The sequence below is a fragment of the Vulpes vulpes genome, chromosome 10 (genome assembly GCF_048418805.1).
Source record: "Vulpes vulpes isolate BD-2025 chromosome 10, VulVul3, whole genome shotgun sequence".
Taxonomy (NCBI): Eukaryota; Metazoa; Chordata; class Mammalia; order Carnivora; family Canidae; genus Vulpes; species Vulpes vulpes.
Genome location: NC_132789.1, coordinates 43826199 through 43849518, shown reverse-complemented (window position 1 = coordinate 43849518; position 23320 = coordinate 43826199). Strand labels below are relative to the sequence as shown.

Here is a 23320-nt window from a genome sequence, read left to right as displayed (position 1 = left end):
CTGCCCCGAGGACTCGTGGGAGGGGGGGTGCGCCCAGGCCTGAGGAGCGCAGAGCTGGCGGGAGGCGAGGCTGGCCGGGAGGTCAGGGAGGTCACGGAGATCATGGAGCCCCAGCACCGGGGAGCCTTCCAGAATGCCTGGAGGCAGGCGGCCCGCGGGACTCCCTCGGGTGAGCAAGGTCCCCCGCGGCAGGGCTGGGGTGCCTGCGTGTGGACATTGGAGGGGCACCAGCCGGGGACGCATGGGGCCCATCCCGCTGCCCTGCGGCTGTTTGTGGGGGGGGCCACAGGCAGGGGGTGCGGGGGGGTAGAGGGGGCAGCAGGGGCTCAGGCGGGGTGGGGGCGGGGAGACGGTGGGGGACTTGGGGGGGTAGGGAGGGGGTGCTCAGGTGGGGGGGAGATGGTGGAGGGGGGCTCAGGTGGGGTGGGAGTGGGAGCTGCCAGGTTTGCACGTGGGGTGGCAAGAAGTCAGGCCCCGAGACTCGGTCCCCCGACCCCCACCCCTCGCGCCCCCACACCCCCCGCCGAGAGCCGGGCATCTCCAGGGCACTTCTCTCCCTGAGGCTGCGGGGCTGGTGGAACAGTCTCAGTTCCTGTTTGACTTCTCAGGAGTGGAGGACGGAGGACACTGTTGATCATCCCCTCCCCCCACCGTTCTGGAATGTTCCCCTTCCATGGCTCATAATAGAAACTGAAGAGCAGGGACGCCTGGGTGGCTCTGTGGCTGAGTGCCTGCCTTCGGCCCAGGTCGTGACCCAGGGTCCCGAGGCCATCCCCAATTGGCTCCCTGCTGCTTCTCCCTCTCCTGGGTCCCTGCCTCTCTCTGTCTCATGAATAAAATAAAATCTTTAAAACCAAAGCTGAAGAGCCGTCTAGTAAGTTGAGCTCAATAACCCCGTTCGGTGGGCGAGCTGTGCGCCATGCAGGCCCAGGGGTGGAGACGCGCCAGCCAAGCGGGTGGCCGGGCAGGGAACAGAGGGAGCAGAGGCTGCTGGGCGGTGGGGGTACAGTGGGGGGAGGGAAGGAGGTGCTGCCACTGGCAGGTGGCAGTGCCGGGGCCCAGTGGTGGTGCCCTGGGGGCGAGGGCGCCTTCTGGCTGGGCATCCGGGGGGCTCTCACATCAGGGGTGGTTCAGTGAGGTGTGACACGCCAGTGTAGACTTGGGGGGGGCGCAGGGAGGCAGAGCCCACCCGGCTGCTGGGTCGTGGGACTGGGCAGCTCTAGGGCCCGTGCAGCCTGGGCTCCCTGTGATCTGCGCGTGGGTCCTCGCACAGGGGCGGGGTCTGCGGAGCCCCGTGCTGCACCCAGGGGCGCCCGACCACCTGCAGCGCCGCCAGCGTCTATATTTAGGCGAAGGAAGGAAGGAAGGGAAGGCAGGCTGCCGTCAGGCTTCCCAGGGGGCGCGGGCACGGGGGCAGTCGGGGGGAGCCCAGGGCCCCGACCCCAGGTGCGGCTTGCAGGGAGAGGGGGGGCGACATGCTGGCGGCTCCGGGTGCCTCCCATGGGCAGGGCTGGCTCAGCGGCCACGCAGGAGGCCCCCTGGGAGTGCGGGGGGGGGGGGGGGGGGGGCGGGGAGGGAGGTGCGCTAATGGATTAGGGGCCTGCTGGGTAGGTGTGGTCCCTCCCCTGGGTGGGGGGCTGGGGAGCACCCAGGGGGCAGAGGTCGAGCTGCAGGAAGCCTGCCCTGCGGGCAGGGGCAGGAGGGGGACATGGAGAGAAGGGCAGGAACAGGCCACACGGGCTCCAGGTCAGGAGTTTTATTGCTGACATGCAGGAAGAGTCCCCATGTAGTACAAAAATAGGTCTTTATACAAACTTTTTTGTGACTTTTTGTTTCGTTTTGTTTCTTTACAACAGGACCTCTCAGTGTGTGACACCTGGTGAAGACAGGCCCGACCTCCTGTTTGCTTTGCCGCAGGTGTAGGGTCAGAGCGGGCCGACGTGGGGCGCAGCGCCCGAGCCCCGCAGACCCCCGCGCGGACCCCCGACGGTATTGCTCTGAGAAGGAGGGGGAAGGCCACCCGTGGCCGCGGGGCAGGCACAGCTGAGACCTCAGGGAGGACAGCGGGCTGAGCCCCGGCCACACTGTGCTTTACTCCCTCGGGAGACTTCTTTTTGAAATAAATATAGAAAAGAGGACACCCCGGCCCCCGCGGCCCAGCACCCTGGCTCCCCGCGGCCGCCGCCGCTGCCAGGCCGCGCGTGGTGCTCCGGACAGTGAGCGCTGGGCTCAGGTGGGCTCCCGCGGCCCCACTGAGGCAGAGGCATGAGGTGCCCACGTGCTGGGATGGGGGCACGGGGAGGAAGGGGCATGGGCAGCCCTGCTACTGCTGGCAAGAGGTGGCCCCATTTTTTCAGATGGGGAAACTGAGGCACAAGGAGGTTTGGGAACTTGCCCAAGTCACTCACAGTGAGTCAGCTTTTGGGGAGGGGGCAGCTTGCACTCTGGGAAACTAGGTCACACAGGCCTCGGTCGCCTCCCCACTGGGGAGCAAGGACAGACGGGAAGGGGCTGAGGGCCCAGGGCTGCCTGGAGGGGAACACTCAGCCTCTCCAGGGGCGCCGGGGGGTCTGCTCGGCACCGGGTAAGGCCAAGTCCAGTGAGGGAGGGGGGCGGGGAGCGCATTCTGGTGAGAACAGTGTTTCTGGCAAGACCGGCATCCACTTCAAAATCTCGGCTCGAAAAGGGCAGCGGGGCTGTTCTCAAGCCAGGAGTCCTCCCCGACAGCCCCACGGCCCCAAGGAAGGGCCCTGGCCAGGCTCTGCCGGGGGGACCCCACATCCACAAGGCGGCAAGAATGGGGGGCGTTGCCCAGCCTTCGGTGAACCCGGGGCGCCCCGCAGCCTCCACCCCCACCACCCCCCAGGCACCCCTTTCACATCTTTGTTAACATCACCTCGGTACCGCGGCGTGGGGTACAGAAAGAAACCAGGGTTAATGCGAGGGGACAGCACCTCAGAGAAGCCCCTGAGATGGGAGAAGGAGAGCCAGGTCTAGGAGGGCCTCCCCATCACCAGAGGCAGGAGGGCCTGGTGCTCTGGAGCCGGGGGGCCCGATGTGGGCACTGGGGGCAGGGGGTGGCTGCGGGCCCAGCCACCTGGAGATGGGAAGAAGTTGGCTTCAGTACAAAAATAAATATATTTGAATTCTGCTTAAGATGAGGTGAAGTCTTCCAAAGCTCGGACTGCGGGGGGCACGGGGAGGCCCCTGGGGCTGGGCACGGGGCGGGGTCCTTCGGGGCCAGCAGGCAGCCGGTCAGCTTATCGGTGAGCCCCAGCGGCTGGGCCCTCCTCCCGCTCAAGACCGCGGGGTAAAGCCGGAGGTAGATTAAAACGTCATGATTAAAAGCAGATTAGTTATCTAGGCTTCTCAGATTAAAAAACCAAACAATCAAGCAATCATTGCCCAAGTAGCTTCGTGGTACGTCCGCTGACCCGGCATGTGACCTGCGCTGTCCCTGCACTGTCCCTGCCCCAGCCGTCGGGGGTGGGGGGGGTGGGGGCCGCTACCTGGGGGGCTGGAGGAGGTGGCGGGCGGCCCAGGCGACAGGGCTACTTGCGCAGGTAGCGCTGCGCCAGGATGGCCGCATCCAAGGGGTTCATGGGCTGCGCGTCGTGGCCGAGCCGCCGCACGGGGGGCACGCTGCCCAACTGCCGCTTGGGCCCCCAGCTCCGGGCCTCGTGCACTGAGCTCTTCTCCTCGGCCAGCAGCAGCTGCTGCCGCATGTAGTTCTCAAACTCATACTGGGAGCACTCCTCTGTCACCTTCGCCTGGGGGGGAGGGGGGAGGACACAGAGGGGGAGGGGAGATGAGAGAGAAGAGGGGAAGGGAAGGAGGGAAGAAGGGAAGGAAGGAGGGGGAGGGGAAGGAGGAGAGGAAGGAGGGTGGGGGAGGGAGAGAAAAGAGGGGGAGGGAAGGGAAGAGCGGGAACCAGCAGTTAGGTGGTGGGTGGGTGGGCGGGCTCCAGAGGCCAGTGGCCCAGAGCGAGGGCCCCCAGCCCCACAGCCAGCAGAGACCTAGTGCGGGCTGCTCTGCTGACCACAGGCCTGGGATGGCGCGCACCCCCCTCCTGAGCACTGGCCCCGAGGGAGGCCACAGGACCTGGAAGCCTTGGCTCCCTGGGCGGGGAGGGGGGGCAGTCATCTCCCCTGGGCCGGGGCAGGGTGGGTGGGGGGTGGCAAGCAGACCAGGGAGCTGGCGCAGGCGTGCTCACCGTGGGGCAGCAGGCCTGGGCACTGACCTGGGAACGTGGGGGCACCTCCCTGAACCTGTCTCCTAGGGAAGGGAGTGGGGGCACCCGGGGGGCCTCCTGCTCCCACCTGCCCCGGGCTGGGGAGTTCCCGATGTCGGGAACCACCTGCAAGGCTTCCAGGTCCTGTGGCCTCCCTCGGGGCCAGTGCTCAGGAGGGGGGTGCGCGCCATCCCAGGCCTGTGGTCAGCAGAGCAGCCCGCACTAGGTCTCTGCTGGCTGTGGGGCTGGGGGCCCTCGCTCTGGGCCACTGGCCTCTGGAGCCTCCTCCCGGTCCGCGGAAGCCCTGCCCTCCAGGGGGCGCCGTGAGATCACCAGCCAGCGGCTGCCCCCACCCTAGGCCGGCACTTTCTCCGGGGCAGGGAGCAAGAAATGAGAGAAAACTGGGAGAAAATGAATCATCTGGAAAAGGACGAGCAGAAAGGCTGAAAGCACCCCAGTGAGTCAGAGGCAGGGCGAGGTGGCTGTTAAGGGGCCAGGCCAAGGCAGGAAGCAGCAGGTGGGAGGGGGCCCCCAGCACCCCCAGGCCCCCTCAGCACCCTGAGCCCCCAGTCCAGCCGCCCCCACTCACCTCCTGGGAGCTGTCGGTGCCACTCATCTGGTCATCGATGTCGGGAACCACCTGCAGAGGCCCACTCAGCGACGACAAGGACTGCCTGCGGGAGGCAGAGAGTCAGGCCGCCCCCGGCCCCGGACAGGAGCCCCGCGCTGCCCTGGGGTCCAGCAAGCCCCCTCCTGACAGGAATGACTCAGTTTTCTCATCTGATGATGGGGACGTTTCTACCTCGGCTGTGGTGAGAGAATGCCAGCCCCACCGTGGGTATCGACTGGCACACGCAGTACGCGACCCTGAGTTCTCACCATCTCGCCCGTGGAGAAACCTGGGAATTGGAGTCTGTCTGGCAAAGGAAGAGTCGGACCCCAGACCGCTTCCTGTGTGGGATGGGCACGGGCGGGACCCAGCCTTCCGCCCAGCCCAGCACCCGCCCGCTCACCACGACGCGATGATGGCGCTGAGGGCCTCCAGGACGTCGGCGGCGGCCAGGCGCTGCTGGGGGTCGAGGACCAGCAGTTTCCGGATGAGACACACGGTGTTCTCGGAAACCCGGCCGTCCCTGAGGTGGGAGAGGCACGGGCTCAGGGGCTGCGGGCTCTCCCTGGCCCCCCTGCCCACCCCCCTCTGCTGCATCCGCCCCTGCGGGGAGCGGGACTCACTCAGGGATGGTGTACTCGGCCGCCTTGATCTTGCGGAAGAGCTCCTGCGGGATGCTGTCGTAGAAGGGGAACTGGCCATAGAGCATGGTGAAGAGCACCACGCCCAGGGCCCACATGTCGCTTGGCTTGCCCCGGTACGGCCGGCCTGTGGGGCGCACGGACACACGCACACTCAGTGGGCCGGGAAGAGCGAGGCCCCGGGGTCCCCTCGGCTGCCTGCCCACAGGACCCCCTGCCTCGTCCTCCTGCCCCGCTTCCGCCCAGGATGATGCCCCATCGCAGAGGGACCATTGAGGAGAAGGGTCCTTGGCCTCGTGCAGGCTGGCCACCTGCACGCCAGCCCTGCTTCGCCACACATGAGCCCTGCGCACTGGACCTGCGCCTGTGGCCCCAGCGGCCGGCAGGCAGCTCGTGGAGCCGGTGCCAGGAGCGTGTATGGAACTGAAGAGCTAACTGGCTCTGGAGCACTCAGCCACCCCTGCCCCTGTCACTGTCCCCTCGCCCCCAGAGCCTCAGCCCAGTCTCTGCTGCCTCGCATCTCCCCCCCTGGAGGGAAGTTCTCAGAAGCAGGCGCCTCTCTGCTGGGCGCCCTGCCGGGCCAGGGCGGCCTGGCCTCAGTATTTGCAGCAGGAAGGACCACCCACGGCCGACACCCCGCGCTAGTTTCTTCCCCTGCAGATCGGGGGGCAGCCCGCATGTAGCCAGGCGGCCACGCTGGGACAGCACCCATCTCGTTATGTGCCCACCCAACTCCAATTAGATCTTTTCTGTTTTTCCGAAATGAGGCACAGGAATGGGAGTTGTCCAGGGCCGCATGGCTGAGTGGGGCAGCCCTGCTCCTCCCACCCCCAGGGCACCGTCCCTCTATCCATTTGTGCTAGGGCTCCTCGGGCGCGCCGGCCCCTGCCCAACCCGTTCCCACAAGCAAAGTGGAGCAGCTCAGCCCCTTCGAAGTTGCCCGCCCGGCCAGCCCCCGAGCCACAGGTGTCTGGCCTGGCAGCAGACGCAGCAGCGGCCAGGTCCCAGGACGTGACCCACCCGTGTGGGGCAGATGCTGCTGGGCACTGGGCAGGGCCTGGACACCAGGATCCCTCCTGTGGGCCCCAAAGCCGCCTGGGTGGCCCCAGATGCCCTTGGGGTGGGGGTGCCTGTTCTGAAGGGCTCTCCAGGCCCACTGGAGGTCAAGCCGCTTGACCAGTGGGTGTGCACAGCACATGGGCGTGGACGTTTTGCTACAGGCGTTAGCCGGTGCTTCCGGAAGGTGTCTCGGGCCGCCTTCACCTAGCCTACGACGTCCTCTGTGACACGGGGCCGGGACGTTGACCTCACAGGGCTGCTTGGGGCGAGAGCTGCCTTTTGCCCCGGCTGGTACAACAGGCCATGTTGTGCAGCTGACCCCACGGGCAGCCCCACTCTCCTGGACCCTGCTCCACCACGTGGGGTCATCGACAGAGCCCACTCTGTTGGCTCCAGGGGGTTCCTGCCGAGATGCCCGGGACAGACCAGGGGCCACGTCCTGCAGCCTGAGCCCCAGGACGCCTGCCCCGACTTGGATGGGGGACGAACAGCCCCCTCCAGCAGATAAGCCCCCCGGGACCTCGGCCTGCGCAGGCCATCCCGCCTGAGCGCTTCGAGCCTTCCTTTCTGCACCGGTAATGCCAGCTAGCTAATTAGCCAGACAGCAGGTCAAAGGCCTTTCCAACCCACAGGACCTCATGAAGCGGAGGCTGTTACCATCCCTGTTTTACAGATGTGAAACTGCATGCCCAGAGAAGTCACTAACTTTTTTGAGGACACGGTTATTAAGCAGACTATAAACTCTATGCGGGCAAGGTCCTGTTTGCCTTTCACGGCTCCACCCCAACACCTGAGGTTGTGCTTGGCGCACAGAATAACCAAAGTGGCAGACCTTGGCTCAGAGCCCGCACAGCGGGACTTGTCACTTATCATCCCGCTGCAACCTCGTAACCATGTGGGGAGGTGGCCACGTGTCTGCTGTTAACCCGTGAGGCAGTGGGTTCCTCTGTTTCAGCCTCTAAGACTGGCCTGAGTCTGGAGGAGCCAAAGACAGGCCACAGGCAGCAGCAGGAAGAGCACGGGGAGGCTCCCCGAGCCTGGCGTCCTAAGGCGCCTGACCAGAGCCAGCCCGGGCACCACCAGCTCGCACAGTCACGGTCCCCATCCACAGGCCTGGGCTGGGGGAGGAGCCTCTGTCACCCACAGGGATGCTTTGGGTAGTCTGTGGAGGGGTTCCTGGCTGGGCTGGTCCCTGGGGAGCTGGGGTGCAGCCCCGGCACCTGGATCCCTCTCGCAGAGGCCACAGTGACTCCAGTCCTGGGGAGTGGCCCCACCTCAAGGGGTGGCAAAGGCGCTGAGTGACAGCAGCCTGCTCCCCCCGGGGCTGTGCTGCCTCTGTGTGCAGGGGTGCAGGAGTACGTGCTGGGGATGGTGGCAGATGTAAAGCCCTCGGCCCCCTAAGGATCAGGACAGAAATACCCAATTTGGCAAAAGACAGGGAGAGGAAAAAGCATCCTGGGGAACTGCCGGGACATGGGCTTGGGCGGGAGGCGGCCTGGGCTGAGCCTTTATTCTCAGGTTTACTATCAGTTAGGACTTTGGGGTTTTGTTGTTATTTTATAAAAGATTTTATTTATTTATTTGAGAGAGAGCAAGCAAGCGTGGGGAGGGGATCGGGGCAGAGGGAGAGGGAGAAGCAGGCTTATGCGGGACTCGATCCCAGGACCCTGGGATCATGACCTGGGCCGAAGGCAGATGCTTAACCACTGAGCCACCCGGGCGTCCTCAGCTATGGTGAGAGATTTGATCTGTCCCAGCCTTGCTTTGCTCACTTGCACCCAAGGGACTTCAGGTCTACCTCAAGGGTGTCCCGCGCTCTGCCCAGAGCGGGGACTCGGCATGCGCATCCCTGGGTGAGCCGTACAGCTGCTCCCCCCACCTCACCGTCAGCCCGCCGCCCGTGGAGGTGGCCACGTCTGTCTGCCTGCTCACTGCTGTATTCGAAGTGCCTAGAACAGGGCCTTCTACGCGGTATCCCTTGGTAAATCCAGGCAGGAGGGAGGGAAGAGACGTTCTCAATGGGGCTTCCCTGGGCCTTGCTGGCCTGGCTGCTGCCCACCCTGTGGCTCCCCTGCACCAGGCTCCCTCCTCGAGCGCCCAGCCTGGCCACACCCTTGTCCAGTCCTTATCTGTCCTGCCAATCACAGCTCAAATGTCACTTCCTCAGGAAAGTCCTTCAAGTGCCCATTGTTCACACTCACAAAAATATTGTCAGAGAGGCCCAGCCCGCACCGGTGTGAGGAGGACCTCCGTTCCCCAAAAGACCCCAGATTCTGCACACAGAGGGACGGCGCTGGTCTAGACCAGCCCTGCAGGCCCGTACCCAGGCCAGGCCTGCCCCGGACACGCTCCGCCCAGCAAGTGAACTGCTGGGGGCCCGCCGCACCTACCGCTCAGCACGTCTGGGCTGATGTAGGCAGGGCTCCCCCTCTGGTCCTTCAGAAGGTCCCCCTCACTCACGAGATGCTTCCCGAGGCAGAAGTTGGTGATGGTTATCCGATGCGTCCTGGGGGGGTGGGGAGAGAATGAACAAACCGCACATCTGCACCCGTGGACGCCCAGCTGCCCCCCATCTTGCCCAGGGAGCAAAGGGATCACCCCCACTTCCCTTTCTGCTCCCCGGCTCCCGCTGCCTGCCCTGTGGCTGACGCTGGCCACCCTCGGCTGCCACCACCCTTGGTTGCCGCCAGCTGAGCTGTCCCCTCAGCACCTGGGGTCGGAGGAACCTCAGTCACTCAAGAGGGGCTCCCGGAACCTGCCGTCCTGGCTGAGCCTCGGGGCCACGGCTTAGGACGCAGAACAATGTGCAGAGATTTCCCAAAACCACCTCGCAGAACACCTATGTTTGGAATGACCAGAGACCTAGCTCGGTCCCTCCCTGACCTACAAGGAAAGTCAGCCCAGCAGGGCTCCGGGCCCACACGTGGGAGTCGCTTTTGTCCCCCTCGGCCGATGGCTTTGGCCATCACCCTCGTCGCTGGCAGGCAGCATCCTGGACTAGAAACAAATGCTTAGGGCACCTAGCGGGTGCGGGCCCTGCCCTCCGTGTCTGATGCGGGCTGTCCGCGTTTGCCCTCATGGACCCAGGAGGGCGGCTTTCTGGTGGCCCTGTTTTCACAGTGATGGGTTCAGGGACAGAGAAATGGACTCGCTCAGGGCCCCACAGCCAGTGAGCAGGATCTAGGCTCGGTCAGTGCCCAGCCCCTGAAGGTCCCTTTGGCTCCAGCGAAGCCAACTCCGCACTGCGCTTCAGACTCTCCTGGCCCAGGAGGCTGGAGACTCCCCCATCTGAGAGTCACGGTGCGCGCGGCTTAGGGCTCCGATCCTTTCATGCAGCTCACAACATGCACAAGAGGAAGCGGCCCAGGGTGGATGCCTTACTCCACACGGGACGGGGTGGGCGGCAGGGGGCAAGGCCCCCTGGGGAGGGCGGGGGCCACCCACCAGGCTGCGTGTCATGTCAGCTGGTGTCAGCTGGCCAGGCAGAGAAGCAGGAGGATGGCGGGAAGGCAGCCCCGCGAGGGGCCTCCCACCGCCTCCCCCGGCTGAGGCGCAGGGTGAAGAGGGGGTCGGCACGGCGGTGCGGGCTGTAGGGCCAAGCGTGGAATTCCCCAGGAGCCGTGACCAACGGGCTCCGCGAGCCCATCAGCTATGTTGGGGAATTCTGCTGGCAGAGGGCTTGGTGCGAAACAAAGGTTAGTCTGTCCTGTGCATTCCGAACGGAAACTCGACTGGCTCTGCACACAGGCCTGCCCTGTCAGATGCCAGTCTGCCCGGTGGCCCCAGGGCAGCGGGGGCCTAAGCAGGCAGGCAAGGGGCCTGGCCGAGGACAGCACGGCGAGAAGCCACGCTCCGGCTCCGAGCCACCCGGATCACCACGCTGAGTGTGGGACTGCGCATCTGCAAGGCCCCACCGGGCGGAGGCATGGCACCCTCGGCGCCCTCCCCATCTCCCCGCCTCGGACGGCTGCCACAGCTGGCAGGGTGTCCCGTGGCGCTTCCCGGGGTGCAGGACCCTGGCAGGGGACGGTCACGGCGGGGTCCCGTGGGCTGGGGACTTGGATTCCCAGGTTCCAGACCCAGCTCGGCCATCCCTTGGCCTGTGACCGCGGGCACCTTATTTAATCTCTTATTAAACCTGTTTCCCCATCTGTCAGAGAATATCAACACTCAACATCTGGGACTGTGTGAGGATGTGACAGGAAGATGACCCCAGGGAAGGCAGGGCCGGGGCCTGGCAACTGGTGACTGATGGCTAACCCCACATCTGGGGGCGGGGAGTGGGAGTCCCCAAGAGACCCCATTGAGGGCGGTGGCCACAGGCCCCAGAGCATGCAGCGTGGGCTCTGCTTCCCTCCCGTCAGCTGTACTGCCGGCCTTGTGGTCCAGGGCACTGTGTGTGGCCAGGCGGTGGGGCCTGGATGGCGAGGCTTGGGTGGCAGGGCCTGGGCGGCGGGGCCTGGGTGGCGGGGCCAGGGCAGTGGGGCCTGGGTGGCGGGGCCAGGGGAGCAGGGCTGGGGCAGTAGGGCCTGGGCAGTAGGGTCTGGGTGGCAGGGCCTAGGCAGTGGGGCCTGGGCAGTAGGGTCTGGGCGGCAGGGCCTGGGCAGTGGGGCCTGGGCAGCGGGGCCAGGGGAGCGGGACTGGGGCAGTAGGGCCTGGGCGGCAGGGCTTGGGGAGCAGGGTTGGGGCAGTAGGGCCTGGGCGGCGGGGCTGGGGGAGCGGGGCTGGGGGAGCGGGGCTGGGGCAGTAGGGCCTGGGCGGCAGGGCCTGGGCAGTGGGGCCTGGGTGGCAGGGCCTGGGCGGCGGGGCCAAGGACCCTGGATGCTGTCCCACAGGAAACCCACGCGGTCAGCTCCAAGACCTCCCGAAACTTGGCTCCGCTCCCCTGCCCAGCCACTACCCCCCAAGTCGGCGGTGGCGCCCAGAGCCCCGGGAGCCCCAGACCCCCCCGGCTGGTCCTGGCGGCAGGGGGCAAGGGCAGCAGGGGTGAAGGGAGGTGGTTCTGCGTCAGCACGATCCACTCCACATGAGTCACTGGTTAGTTATGGCCCTTTGGGCAACCAGCGTTTTTCTCCTTTTCTAGGAACTTGGTGTGCAACTTGCTTACCCAAAAAGAAAGAAGGAAGGAGAAAGAACCCACAGGAGACCTCACATAACCCCAACAGGGTATTTCACATTTTAACCCTTGCCGTTTCTCCCCAGCAGGGCGAACTCCAGGAGAGCGGCCTTGCAGACACACCTCCCCGTGTCCTCCCGGGCCGTTCCGTTCCCCGAGGGGCAGAGGCGGCCCTGCAGCTGGACTAGGCCGGCCTGGCGGGGGCTGGAGCGCCACCAGGCAGGCTTCCACCTCTGCAGGGGTGCGAGCGCGGAGGGAGGGGGTGTGACGCGGTGTGACGTGGGCGGCGGGGCCTGTGCCCCCACCTGGAGCACCTGGGAGTCATGCGAAAGGGGTCAGAACCTCCGTCTATCCCAAGACCCAAGAGAGGGGATCATCCGATGAGAGGCCATGCAGCGAGACACGGGGTTTGAGTGGGGTTCTGGTGTTCCTCAATCCGAGGGACACCTCCGTGGGCACACCCGCAGACACACGGGCATGCACACGCAGACCCCGGAGCTGCGGGAGCGACACTGTCGTTATTCAAGAGCCGTCTGACTTCCCGACTCTACTCCCAGAGCAGGATGGCCTGGAGGAATGAGGGGAGCAGCCCCGCCACGGGCACCCGGAGGCCTGGGGTCCTTCTGGGGTCAGCGGCGCACAGGTGTGCTCCCACAGCCACCGTCAGGCTGCTCCGTGTGGAAGGCTGGAGAGGACCTGGGCTCCGCAGCCAGATGCGCTAAGGTGGTCCAACAATAGGCCCCCGTGTGAGCCCTGGGCCTGCCGACGAGAGCAGGATGGTCCCGGGCCAACGTCCCATAGGAGGCCAGGGAAGACGGCAGGCTCCCGGAGCAGGCAGGGGCACAGAGCTGTAGCTCAGGGCTGCAGCCGAGGCCCCCTGCACCCCTGGGCGCAACCCTGGGGCCCTCACCTGCCACCCAACCCCCACAGGCCTCGTATCCCAGGAAGCGGGCCACGGGCCTTGCAGCACGGGGCGCACGTGGGTGGGCCCAGCCTCGGAGGCGGTTCCACATCTCAGGCCACTGTCTGCAGGGAGGCTTAATCGCCTCCACTGCCACGAGGAGACACAATCTCGGGGAAGCACTGGCTTCTGCAGCAGCCCCTCAATATGCGGCAGCCTCTCAATACGCAGCAGCCCCTCGATTCGCAGCAGCCCCTCGATTCACGGCAGCCCCTCAATACGCGGCAGCCCCTCAATACGCGGAGGAGCCAGCCAACCAGCACACGCTCTAGTCAATTCCCCTGGCCTCCAGGGAAGTGAGGATGCTGGGCTCTGAGCCGGGTCTAACCCCAACTCCTGCTCCTGCCCGGCCTCCCCAGCTCCCTCCCTTGGCCTCAAGGGTTCACAGCCCTGAACTTTGGCTTCCTTCCCTCCTCCCCATGGAGCAGGAAGGGGTCAGGTTTTCAGGGCTTCACTTTCTCCAGCTGGCAAATCTTGACTCACCCTTCAGGGAACTGACTCAGACGGCCAGTCTCTGCCCTCACCCGCGGGCCCCCAGCCAGGGCTTTCTGGTCGACACCCCGTCGCACGGGGGCTCTGGGAGACTGTGTCCACGGCACAGGTGCCAGGTGGTGTTGGCAGGAGGGTGGGGATGGGCCGAGCTGCTGGGTGGGGCGGCACCCTCCCCCTGGCATCTCAGGCTGGCCCCCCACACCCTCCCCAGGGCCTAGCTCCCTGCAGCTGCTTCTCCTCCCAGGCCCCTCCTGAGCCGGTGCCACATCATGGAGCAAGTCACTACCACACCACTTCTGCCGTGAGATGGGGGCCTGCCCTCCGCGAGCCCTTGGACCCACTTCTACACCTGGAGGCGAGGGGCTGGCAAGGGTGAGCGGGCCAGGGACGGGGGTTGGCGGCGAGCCTGTCCCAGCTCTGCATCCTAGGGTCGTGGGGGTGCTTGCTGGCTGTCCTGGGCCCCCTCCCCTGGGGGGGGGGGTGACCTGACTGTCTGAGGGTGCTAGGGTGAGCCGCCCAGAGCCCCTCCAAGATCAATGCACTGTCTCCCTCGTGTCACACTGATGGCTTCTGACCCCTCGCAGCCGCACCCTTTTCCAGGAAGCCTCCTTAGCCACAGGAAGCTGCCCTGGCCAAGACTACCCCACCCTGGCCCGGGCACAGCCTGCAGTCTGAGGCTGGTTGCAGTGGGGGGCCAGGGCCATGCGCCCCATTTGCCTCAATCTGGGACATGTGAAGGGCCCTCTGGCTCTCAGGTTTCCAGACCGAGGCCCCACTGTGGCTGCCCCACAGCTGCACTTCTCCCTTGGCCCGATCCCACCCTTCTCCCTGACAGCATTTCCTGGTCAACCTTTTCTTTCTTTTTTTCTTTTTTTAAAGATTTTACGTATTTATTCATGAGAGACAGAGAGAGAGAAAGGCAGAGACACAAGCAGAGAGAGAAGGGGGCTGGCTCTGTGCAGGGAGCCCGACGTGGGACTCGATCCCAGGACCCTGGGGTCATGCCCTGAGCCCAAGGCAGACGCTCAACCACGGAGCCACCCAGGTGCCCATGGTCAACCTTCTGCACACACACCTCAGAGTCTGGTTCCTGGAACCCGACCTCTGACGAGGCCTCATTTTGCTCACCCATCATTCCTTCACTCACTGAGCCCCCACCAGACACATCAAATGAGTGGCCCAAGGAGGGTCTCTGGAATCCTTCCCAGAGCTCCCTTTCTGCGGCCTGCGACCTTTAGGACTCCCCTTCTCCTTCTTCTTTTTCTAAATAGGCTCCTCACCCAGCATGGCACCCGACGTGGAGCATGAACTCATGACCCTGAGATCACAACGCGAGCCGAGCTCAAGAGTCAGACACTCAACTGACAGAGCCACTCAGAAGGCTCTAAGATGCCCCTTCTAAGCAAGCACCCTATTCCCATGCGGCAAAGGGCAGAGGCAGGCATCCCATCCCCCACCCCTGGGATTTCCGGGGGACCTGGGGGCGCTGGGTAGTTGTGGCAGGTAGCCTGTGCCAGCCCCGAGGTTACGTCGTCGAAGAGACTCTTACCTTTTATTGAGCACCATGTTCCCAAGCTTCAGGTCCCTGTGCACGATGTTTTTCTGGAAGAGCAACAGGCACATGGTTTGGACCGGGGAGGACAGAGCCCGGGTGGGGCCCAACCTGTCGCAAATGGGCTCTCCGGGTGTTTGGAAAGGCAGGGAAGGCTCTGTCTCGTCGGCTCAGGCCTGGACTGGTCAGCCACCCGAGGCCTCCCCAACCACAGCTAGGGATGGGGCAACAGGTGAGCCCAGGCGGTCTCCGCCCCTCCCGGGGTGGCTTCCCCAGCTTTCTCCCCTCAGGGCAGCAGCTGGTGGGGAAAACCAGTCCTCGCTCCGCCTCCAGCAAACATCCTGACAAAAAAGCCACTAGCATCTGCCTGGATCTGCTGTCAGAGAGGAACCGTCACAGCTCTGGTACCCGAGGAGTACAGGCTCTGCCCAAGGAGCCCCGTGCCCAGAAGAGGCCCCGGTTCTCCTCCCCTGTACCTTGGGATGCCTGACACCCCAACCCTAGGAGGAGCTCAGAGACAGGCGGGGGCTGCCCCGAGGCCTCACCGTCATCCCCTCTGCTGGGAGGCTATGGGGCAGCCTCTGGACAGCCGGGCAGCTGCCTCCTGGGCCCTGCTGGGCCACCTGGGCAGCCCTGTGCCTCAGGTCACCCAGCTACTTTCCTGCAGGCTGCTGCGGCTGCGCAGCACACCAGGAGAGGTTGCGGGGCCGGAGCTGCTTGCACTGAGCAGCAGCACAAGGGTGGCCTTCCACGGCCGCAGGGCCTGGAGGCCTCTCTGTCACCGGGAGCCGGGACAGGCCAGCCAGCGGTGGAGGACGTGCAGAAGGGCAGACGTCACCTGGTGCAGGGCCTCCACGACGCGCACCACGTCGTAAAAGATGACCACGGTCTCCCGCTCACTGAGCCGCTTCTCCTTGATGACATAGTGCTGCAGGTTGATCAGGTCGGCGGTCTTGTCGCTGAAGTCGTGGGCACAGAGGCAGTCGAGGACAAGGCAGATGCGCTTCTTCATCTTCTTAACCATCCGGCTGGATTCCGTGTCCTCAACAATTTCACAGGTGCGGTCCTGCGAGGCAGGGGGAAGACCAGGGCTTGGCTGGGGCCGGCGGCGCTGGGGGCTCAGGACGCCCCCCCCCCACCCAGGGAGTTGGAAGCCTGGGGCCTGGACCCGGGGTCCACTGCGGAACACCCCGCTTCCTCCGTGCCAGGGCCTGGCCCAGCCAGGGCCTCATGTTAAATGCCTCGTGATCTGGTCCTGATGCACGGGTTTTGGATTGGGGCTGAGCATGAAATGCCAAAGGGACCCCTGAGCCCAGGGTGCGGGTGGCAAGCCCAGAGCTTCCAGTCGTGACCCAGGTCCCGAGATAATAGAAGTCAGGTGTCCCATGGGTCCAAGACAACTGCTTTCACATGGACGCAGGACCCCTGGGCAGCCGCGAACCGTGGGTCTGTTGGGGTTCAGGCTCCGGCTTGTTCCAGCTGTGGGACAGGGGGCAGTTCACCTCACTTCTCTAAGTCTTTGGTCCCTCGTCTGTCAAAGGGAGCTAGCACCCTCCCTCACAGGCTGTCCAGAGAAGACAGCAACCCGTGCCTGTGCTCAGGATGTGGGTCCTGCCACCAGCATGTGCTGGACCCATTTTCCTTGCCAAAAAGATATTTCTTTTTCTTTTCTTTCTTTCATTCTTTTTTTTTTTTTAAATTTTATTTATTCATGAGAGACACACACAGAGAGAGAGGCAGAGACACAGGCAGAGGGAGGAACAGGCTCAATGCAGGGAGCATGATGTGGGACTTGATCCCCGGGACTCCAGGATCACGCCCTGGGCCAAAGGCAGGCGCTAAACCACTGAGCCACCCAGGGATCCCCATCTTTTTTTTTTTTTTAAGATTTTTAAGAAAGTAATCTCTACACCAAATGTGGGGCCTAAACCTACAACCCCTACTGATGAGCCAGCTCAGGGAGATGCTCAGTGTCATCCCCAGCAGACCGACGCTTGGCTCTGGGGGACTGCGGGGGGCTCTAACCACCCACGTTCTGTTATCCAAGATGATACGGGGGGCGGGGGGCAAGCTCTGGCAGGCGTCAGAGATGAAGCACTGTGGACTCCCCATCACCTTCGGTGTGGTTTCACGTGGAAGGGAAACACTGATTCTCAGAGTTGCCTCTAATCTCACACCTAACTATAAAGCCCTTGGTAGGGCGTGTGGGGTCGGGGTGGGTTGGGTTGCATTTTCCCTCAATTTTACCAAAGAACTCAAGCTGATGGGCAGGTAAGTGCAATGAGCACGTATGGACAGCTCGGGCCGCGCACAGGCCTGCTCACCCTCCCAAGCACCCTGGGAGTGAGCGAGGCAGGCATCTGTCACTGCCTCCATTCTACGGATGAGGAACCTGAGGCCTGGGGACCGGACGTGACTTGCCCCACGTCACACAGCCTGAATCTGGGGCCGCCGGCACTGAACCTCTGTGCCTCCTGAGTGCGGGTCCATCTGGCGAGAGTGGCCCTGGCCAGCAGGTTTAGCTGGGGGCCCCGTGGAAGCTCTGCTGGGGGCCTGAGCGGGAGGCCTCCCGGGCGCCCTGACGCGGGCCTTCCTCATTTCTGGAGACACCATGTCGGTTCAGCCCCAAGGAGGGCTCTTCAGGCTGGGAGTTATTCACTAGTGCCTTCCCTACGGGACCTGGGAATCCGGGCACACTGGGCAGGGGGCTCGGGGATACTTCTCAACAGCTGGTATGCCTGGGCAGGCCGGAGGATGGCTGGCACCCAAACCAGGGATCCACGGGTGGCCCTCAGGGCACGTCCCTCCTTATCACCCCTCCCACCCTGGCCTGGCCCACTCCTGACACGAAAGGAAAGGGCCCGGGGGTTGACATAACGTCATGCTTTCTCCCTTTCTGAGGAAAGTAGGGCCCAGGCATTGACATAACGTCATGCTTTCCCCCTTTCTGAGGAAAGTGGCCCTGCCAAGAAAGGGGCACTCCCGGCAGGCCTGACCTCCAGCCCCCCACCCAGGAGGTCCTGGTGTACCCGGACCCGGCATGCCGGGCGGGCTGCTGGAGGGACCCACCCCCCCGGGGATGGCCCCTCTGCCACTCACCTGGAAGAGCCCGTGGTGGTGAACCACGCCGTCCTGCGTGTGGAGGAGGGAGAGCAGAGAGTACTCGGTGTGTAACAGCATCTTGCCTTGCCTCTCCTCCTGGCTCTCTATTCCTTGGTCCCCCCTCTCCTCAAGGGTGAGGATCTTTAGGGAGGCACACACGCAAAAAGACCAAAAATCAAAAAAAAAAAAAAAAAATCCTGACTTTACAAAGCAGAATGACTAAAACAGGATGAGCCAGGGCGGCGGGAGGGGGGTGGTGCTCAGGTCTGGTATATGACACCTGCACGCACGCTCGCACGGGCACGCACAACGTGCAGGGCTTTTCTCAACGTGACAGCAGTGTGACTCTCGCTCATCGAGCTCTCGAAATCAGGCGTGTTCGCAGCGAGACTGCGTGAGCCCGAGCGAGCGCTTCCTGGGAAGAAATGCTGCTACTCTGGTTCGCAGGCGGTGTGGGTGTGAAGCTGGGGAGGGGAGAGCAGCCGGCGGCCACCCGGGGCGCCTCACTCACCTTCAGCTGATAGAAATCGTCCGTGCCGTCCTTCCTCGCCAAACACTGCACGATGCTGGGCACCGGGGAGTTGCCCAGGCGAGGGCCTACGGCACACAGAGCTGAGCTCACTTCTCCCCCCCGCGTCTCGTGGACTACGTGGTCTTTCTGCACCCCCCACAGCGGCTCACGGCCACCGAGCTGCCCCCACCCCCAGGTCTCCCGGGGGATCCCCACGGTCTACCCTCCAAACACGGAGGAGTGTGCACGACCCCCCAAGGTCCTCAAACATCGGGGTCTCCGACAGGGGTGTGCACCGGCACCTGAGGAGCACGTGTTCACAGAAGGAGGCCCAGCGGCCACCTGGAGCCTGAGTCGGCACCTCCAGGGCGGGGCGGGGGGGGCGGGGGTGCTACAGCTTTGGTGAGACCCCCCGCAGCGTGGGGTGGCCGCCGGGCGCCCCTTGGACAGGCCGGGGAGCTTCTGTACTTTGGAGATGTCTATGTTCCTTGTCCCTTGCCAGTGTCCCACCCGGGGCTCAGAGCAGAAGTCACGTGAGGTCACTATGTCACTTCACGGTGCATCACAGCTCTTAACATACAGCCAAGGGCCAGTAGGACTTGGTTCCTGCCCACCTCCCTGGTTACGTCCCCCCCGTGGCCATGCTCCACGGGGCACCTGCGTACTAACTTGGGAAGCGCTTTCCTGCCTCTGGGCCTTCGCCTTTGCGCTTCCTTCTGTGTGGAATGCTTTTCCCCTGCATTCCCCATGGCTGGCTGCTCTGCAGCTGTCAGCCCAAACCTCTGTCCTCGGACAGGCCTTCCGGGTCTCACATGGTCTTGTTTACCTCCTTCAAGGCCCTTACGGCCCTGCTGGTGACCCTGTGCGTTGTTTACCCTGTTCCTTTCCCCCACTAGCCTCTTAAGTTCTGTGCGGGCAGGAACTGGTCTGTCCCGTCCATGGCTGCACCCCTAGCGAACAGCCTAGGCCCGGCGCATGGCCGATGCCACCCTGTGTCCCTGAGTCTGAGACGCCGCCCCAGAGCAAAACTCACACCGGGTCTCCGGCTGATGGAAGGGTCAGGGTCCTCAGAGCCCACTTCACCCCTGCACCCTGAGCATAGCAACCCCGGTTCGTGGGGCCTCCAAGGCCTATGGCTCTTGTGGACCACGGGGCACACCCAACTCCACAGGGTTTCTGTGCCTTATATAAGAAGTCTGGAGGGTTGCACCAGACGCCGGGTGGAATGAACTGTGCCCTCCAAGGATGGCCAGAGGAGTGCCTTGGATTCTGATGCAGCTCGTGTGCCTCCCCTGTGCGGCATGGGGGGCGGGTGCAAACGGGGTGCTCTGGGGGAAGAAACAGCCTAGCTCTCGGCTGGAGCTGGTCGGGGCTGGGGAGGCTACAGCAACAACGGCCGCTCGGGCGCAGCAGGACCTTGAGGCTTCAGGTCCCCCACGGGCACAGCGGGACCACACTCAGAGCAGCAGGGCTCGGGCCACCCCACACTGGGGGCTGTGGCACTCCCCCTGCACCTGCCCCCCGCGCCCCAGCCCCCGGAGGCTTACCCAGGATGAACGGTCCAGCTCTCTTTGCATTATTTCCGGAAATGCCACCTCCTAGAGCCTTGGCCCTGGCCGACGTTTCCCCAGCTCCTCTGTCCGATGCTCTCCGCTTCATTCTCAGCTCTAGATAAGAAGAGGAGGCCTCCTCACTGAGCAAGGCAGCAAGTTTCCCCACGCGAACCCAGCCTGCGAGCCTCTGACTTGGGGATGCGTCACACAGCTGCGGCTGCTGTTCTCCACCTCCCCCTACTCCCGGAGGAGCATCGAAGGTTCCCAGTGACAAAGAGCCACAGCTCCTTTCCTGGCATTAATCAGGGGCTCGGGGTGGGGTGGGGGGCGTCCTTCCAGGCAGCATATACTGGCTACCGAGGTGGGCAGCCAGCCTGCGTTAACGGGGCCGGTCAAAGGCAGAGGGGACGACGCTGGCTTTGTGCAGAAGCAAACTGGGGTCCCCAAGGGACCACCCCAGAGACAGAGGAGACATGGCCGGGAAGCTGTTCCCAACGCGAGGCCTTCCCCCAAAGTACCTGCAGCTGCGTGGCCTGAAGTAGTGAATCCTGGGCCCTGTGCGCCCCCACTGATCCCTGGGGCACTGCAGGGAGGGGGCCGGGGACTTGTCTGCCCCCCGAGTGGGAGCGGATGGCTGCCTGAGGGTCTCCTCCCTCAAACTCCCCTGATGAACACCCATAAAGTGTCAGTGGGGGGGCGGATTTACTTTTTCTTCCCTTTCTCCTATTTTCAACTTTTTCTTTACTTTGAAAGAAGACACATTGTACATTTAAGAGCTGGTGAAAGGATGCTGATGGAGGTCACTGAGTGCCTGGGTCTCCCGGAAATCCCTGTCCCCTCCAGGGTTAAGATAAAAGATGGACACAGAAGCCAGGTTCTAAAACATAACCTCTGGATGTGGAGTAAATACGACAAGAGAGTTGCTCCTTTCAGTTACCTACAATTCAGGGCTCGCAGAGGCCGTGTCCTGGATGTGGGGCAGGGACACGGAGGGACACAGAGGAGATCCACACAGGGAAGGCAGAGGGCCACGGGGCTGCTGGGGGAAGGCCAGCTGCCCAGCCCTGAGGAGGGCCCTTGGGCTTCAGGCAGCTCAGGGAAAACTTCCCCGCGGAGGGGATGGTGGCGTGGGCCGTGGGAGGGGCAGGCCACTCCAGGCAGGAGGACCTGCTGAGCGAACCCGTCACAGGGAAGCAAAGGCAAGTAAGCAACAATCTCCAAGGACTTTGTGTTGCTGGCAGGAACAGCACGAAGCAGGGAGGGGTGGCAAGACGTGACCCAGAGGGAGGGACAAGGGTGGGATATAGGGGACCTGATGGCCAAGTTAGGAGTGTAGCTTGGGGACACTGAACCATAAACTTCTATAATTTTTTTTCTTTGTAGAGAAGTAACTAGCATTCCCTGCAGTAACATTAGAAAATGCAGATAAGCAAAAATAAGAACACAAGGTACCCATAATCTCAGCATTCAGATGTAGTCACTGTTAACATTCGGGCAGGCTTTCCTGTATGTCTACGTGTGCGCGCTTCTAGTGTTCATTATTACAAACATTTGGACCACACTGTGATACCATTTTGTAAGCTTCCTTTTCTCCCACCTAAAATACATGATGAGGGTGAATTTTACGGTAGGGGAAATATATCTCAGTAAGGCTGTAAAAAAAAAATCATTAACATCCCATCCCTACATGACAATATCCTGCAACATTACCTGAAATACCTACGCAGTCTCCCTGGTAAGAACAGATCATAATTTAATGGTCCACACACCTATCAGGGACACCCGGATTTTTTCTTTTTTTCATCCATCCATCCATTTTTTTTTTTTAAGTAGGTTCCATGCCCAGTGTGGGGCCCGATGTGGGGCTTGAACCCACGGCCCTGAGATCAAGGCCTGCGCTGAGATCAAGAGTCGGATGTTTAACTGACTGAGCCCCCAGGCACCCCTTTTCTATTCTTTATTAACTGTTACTCACAGACATCTTGACATACTTGTCTCCCTTCCTCAGGACAGATTCCAAGAAGGGAACCACCAGGTCAAATAGAACCCACACTTCCAAAGGTATCTGACATACACTGTGAAGCTGCGCTCAGAGAGGCTGTGCCCATTTATAACCCCTCTTCCTCATTTCTAGAAACTGCCAATTGATGGGTAATAAAAAGAATTATTGTGGTTTAAATACTCAATTCCTTCACTATTCATGATGCTGAACTTGTTTCACAGACTTACTGGTTGTATATATTATTTCTCTATGAATTTCCAGTTTATTTATTATTTTAAAAAGATTTTATATATTCATGACACAGAGAGAGGCAGAGACACAGGCAGAGAGAGAAGCAGGCTCCATGCACAGGGAGCCCGACGTGGGATTCGATCCCGGGTCTCCAGGATAGCGCCCTGGGCCAAAAGCAGGCGCCAAACCGCTGTACCACCCAGGGATCCCCGGATGAAGATTTTCTTAATGTTTTAATATTTTGTTAATTTATTATTATTATTAAATGTATTATTATTATTTTGGGGGGGGGATGGAGGGGCATAGGGAGAGAGAGAGAATCTTAAGCAGGTTCCACACCCAGAATGGAGCCTAACACAGGGCTCCATACAATCCTGAGATCATGACCTGAGCCAGAATCAAGAGTTGGATGCTGAGCAACCCGGGTGGCTCAGTGGTTTAGCGCCGCCTTCAGCCCAGGGCCTGAGCCTGGAGACCTGGGATCAAGTCCCACATCAGGATCCCTGCACGGACCCTGCTTCTCCCTCTGCCTGTGTCTCTGCCTCTCTCTCTCTCTGTGTCTCTCATGAATAAATGAATAAAATCTTAAAAAAAAAATAAAATAAAAAAATTAGAGTTGGATGCTCAACCGACTGAGCCACTGAGATATCCCCCTAATTTTTTAAAAAAATTATTTTTAAAAATAATGTCTACCCCCAAAGTGAGGCTTGAACCCATGACCCCGAGATCAAGAGTCACATGCTCTACTGACTGAGCCAGCCAGACACCCCAACATTTTGCTAATTAAGAAAAGGCTTAAGTGTTTACATCGTCAAATAGTTCTCTTTTCCTTTAGTTTTGCTGTTATTCCTGGGAGGTCGCCCCTTCCTACTCTGAGACAGGTGCATATTCGCTAGTTAGCTGAAGTCCCCACGGGCTGCCATCCTGGCGCTCATCCTCAGGCCGGGAGATGGGCTCCGGCGGTGACACGGCAAGCAGGAGAGCCGGCCTGGCACACCTCCGTCCCATCTCCCAGGCTCGCCTCTTGTTGAGACCCCATGCGTTCTCAGAATCGTGCCCCCGAGTTCACCTGAGAGTAACGAGGACCTTGTCCCTCAGTTGGCGTGACAGGCCCCATGACTTCTGCCAAAGGGGCTTACGGCGGAAGCGGTTCAAAGTCATTCATACAAAAGCAGGGAAGAAAAAAACTGCTTCTAGACAAATCTTAAGAAGCTGGGCAGCAATGTGTCCAGAACAGCGTTCCCTCCCTTTGCCTGCTT

At 62.3% G+C, this 23320-nt stretch overlaps 1 protein-coding gene across 2 annotated transcripts in view; it reads right to left on the bottom strand.

Annotated features, from left to right (window-relative positions):
* Nucleotides 1-1741: 1741 nt before the first annotated feature.
* STK40 (serine/threonine kinase 40) overlaps nucleotides 1742-23320 on the bottom strand; it is a 39730-nt gene continuing 18151 nt past the window's right edge. For both annotated transcript variants that reach the window (XM_025991741.2, XM_025991742.2), the window contains exons 2-11: nucleotides 19823-19942; nucleotides 18276-18361; nucleotides 17762-17905; nucleotides 15501-15728; nucleotides 14660-14712; nucleotides 8932-9047; nucleotides 5465-5609; nucleotides 5245-5364; nucleotides 4821-4905; nucleotides 1742-3770 (exon numbers count right to left, since the gene is read on the bottom strand). In XM_025991741.2, coding sequence (XP_025847526.1) covers nucleotides 3552-3770; nucleotides 4821-4905; nucleotides 5245-5364; nucleotides 5465-5609; nucleotides 8932-9047; nucleotides 14660-14712; nucleotides 15501-15728; nucleotides 17762-17905; nucleotides 18276-18361; nucleotides 19823-19942 — 1316 coding nt within the window. In that variant the 3' untranslated portion in view covers nucleotides 1742-3551. The remainder of the gene's footprint in view (nucleotides 3771-4820; nucleotides 4906-5244; nucleotides 5365-5464; nucleotides 5610-8931; nucleotides 9048-14659; nucleotides 14713-15500; nucleotides 15729-17761; nucleotides 17906-18275; nucleotides 18362-19822; nucleotides 19943-23320) is intronic.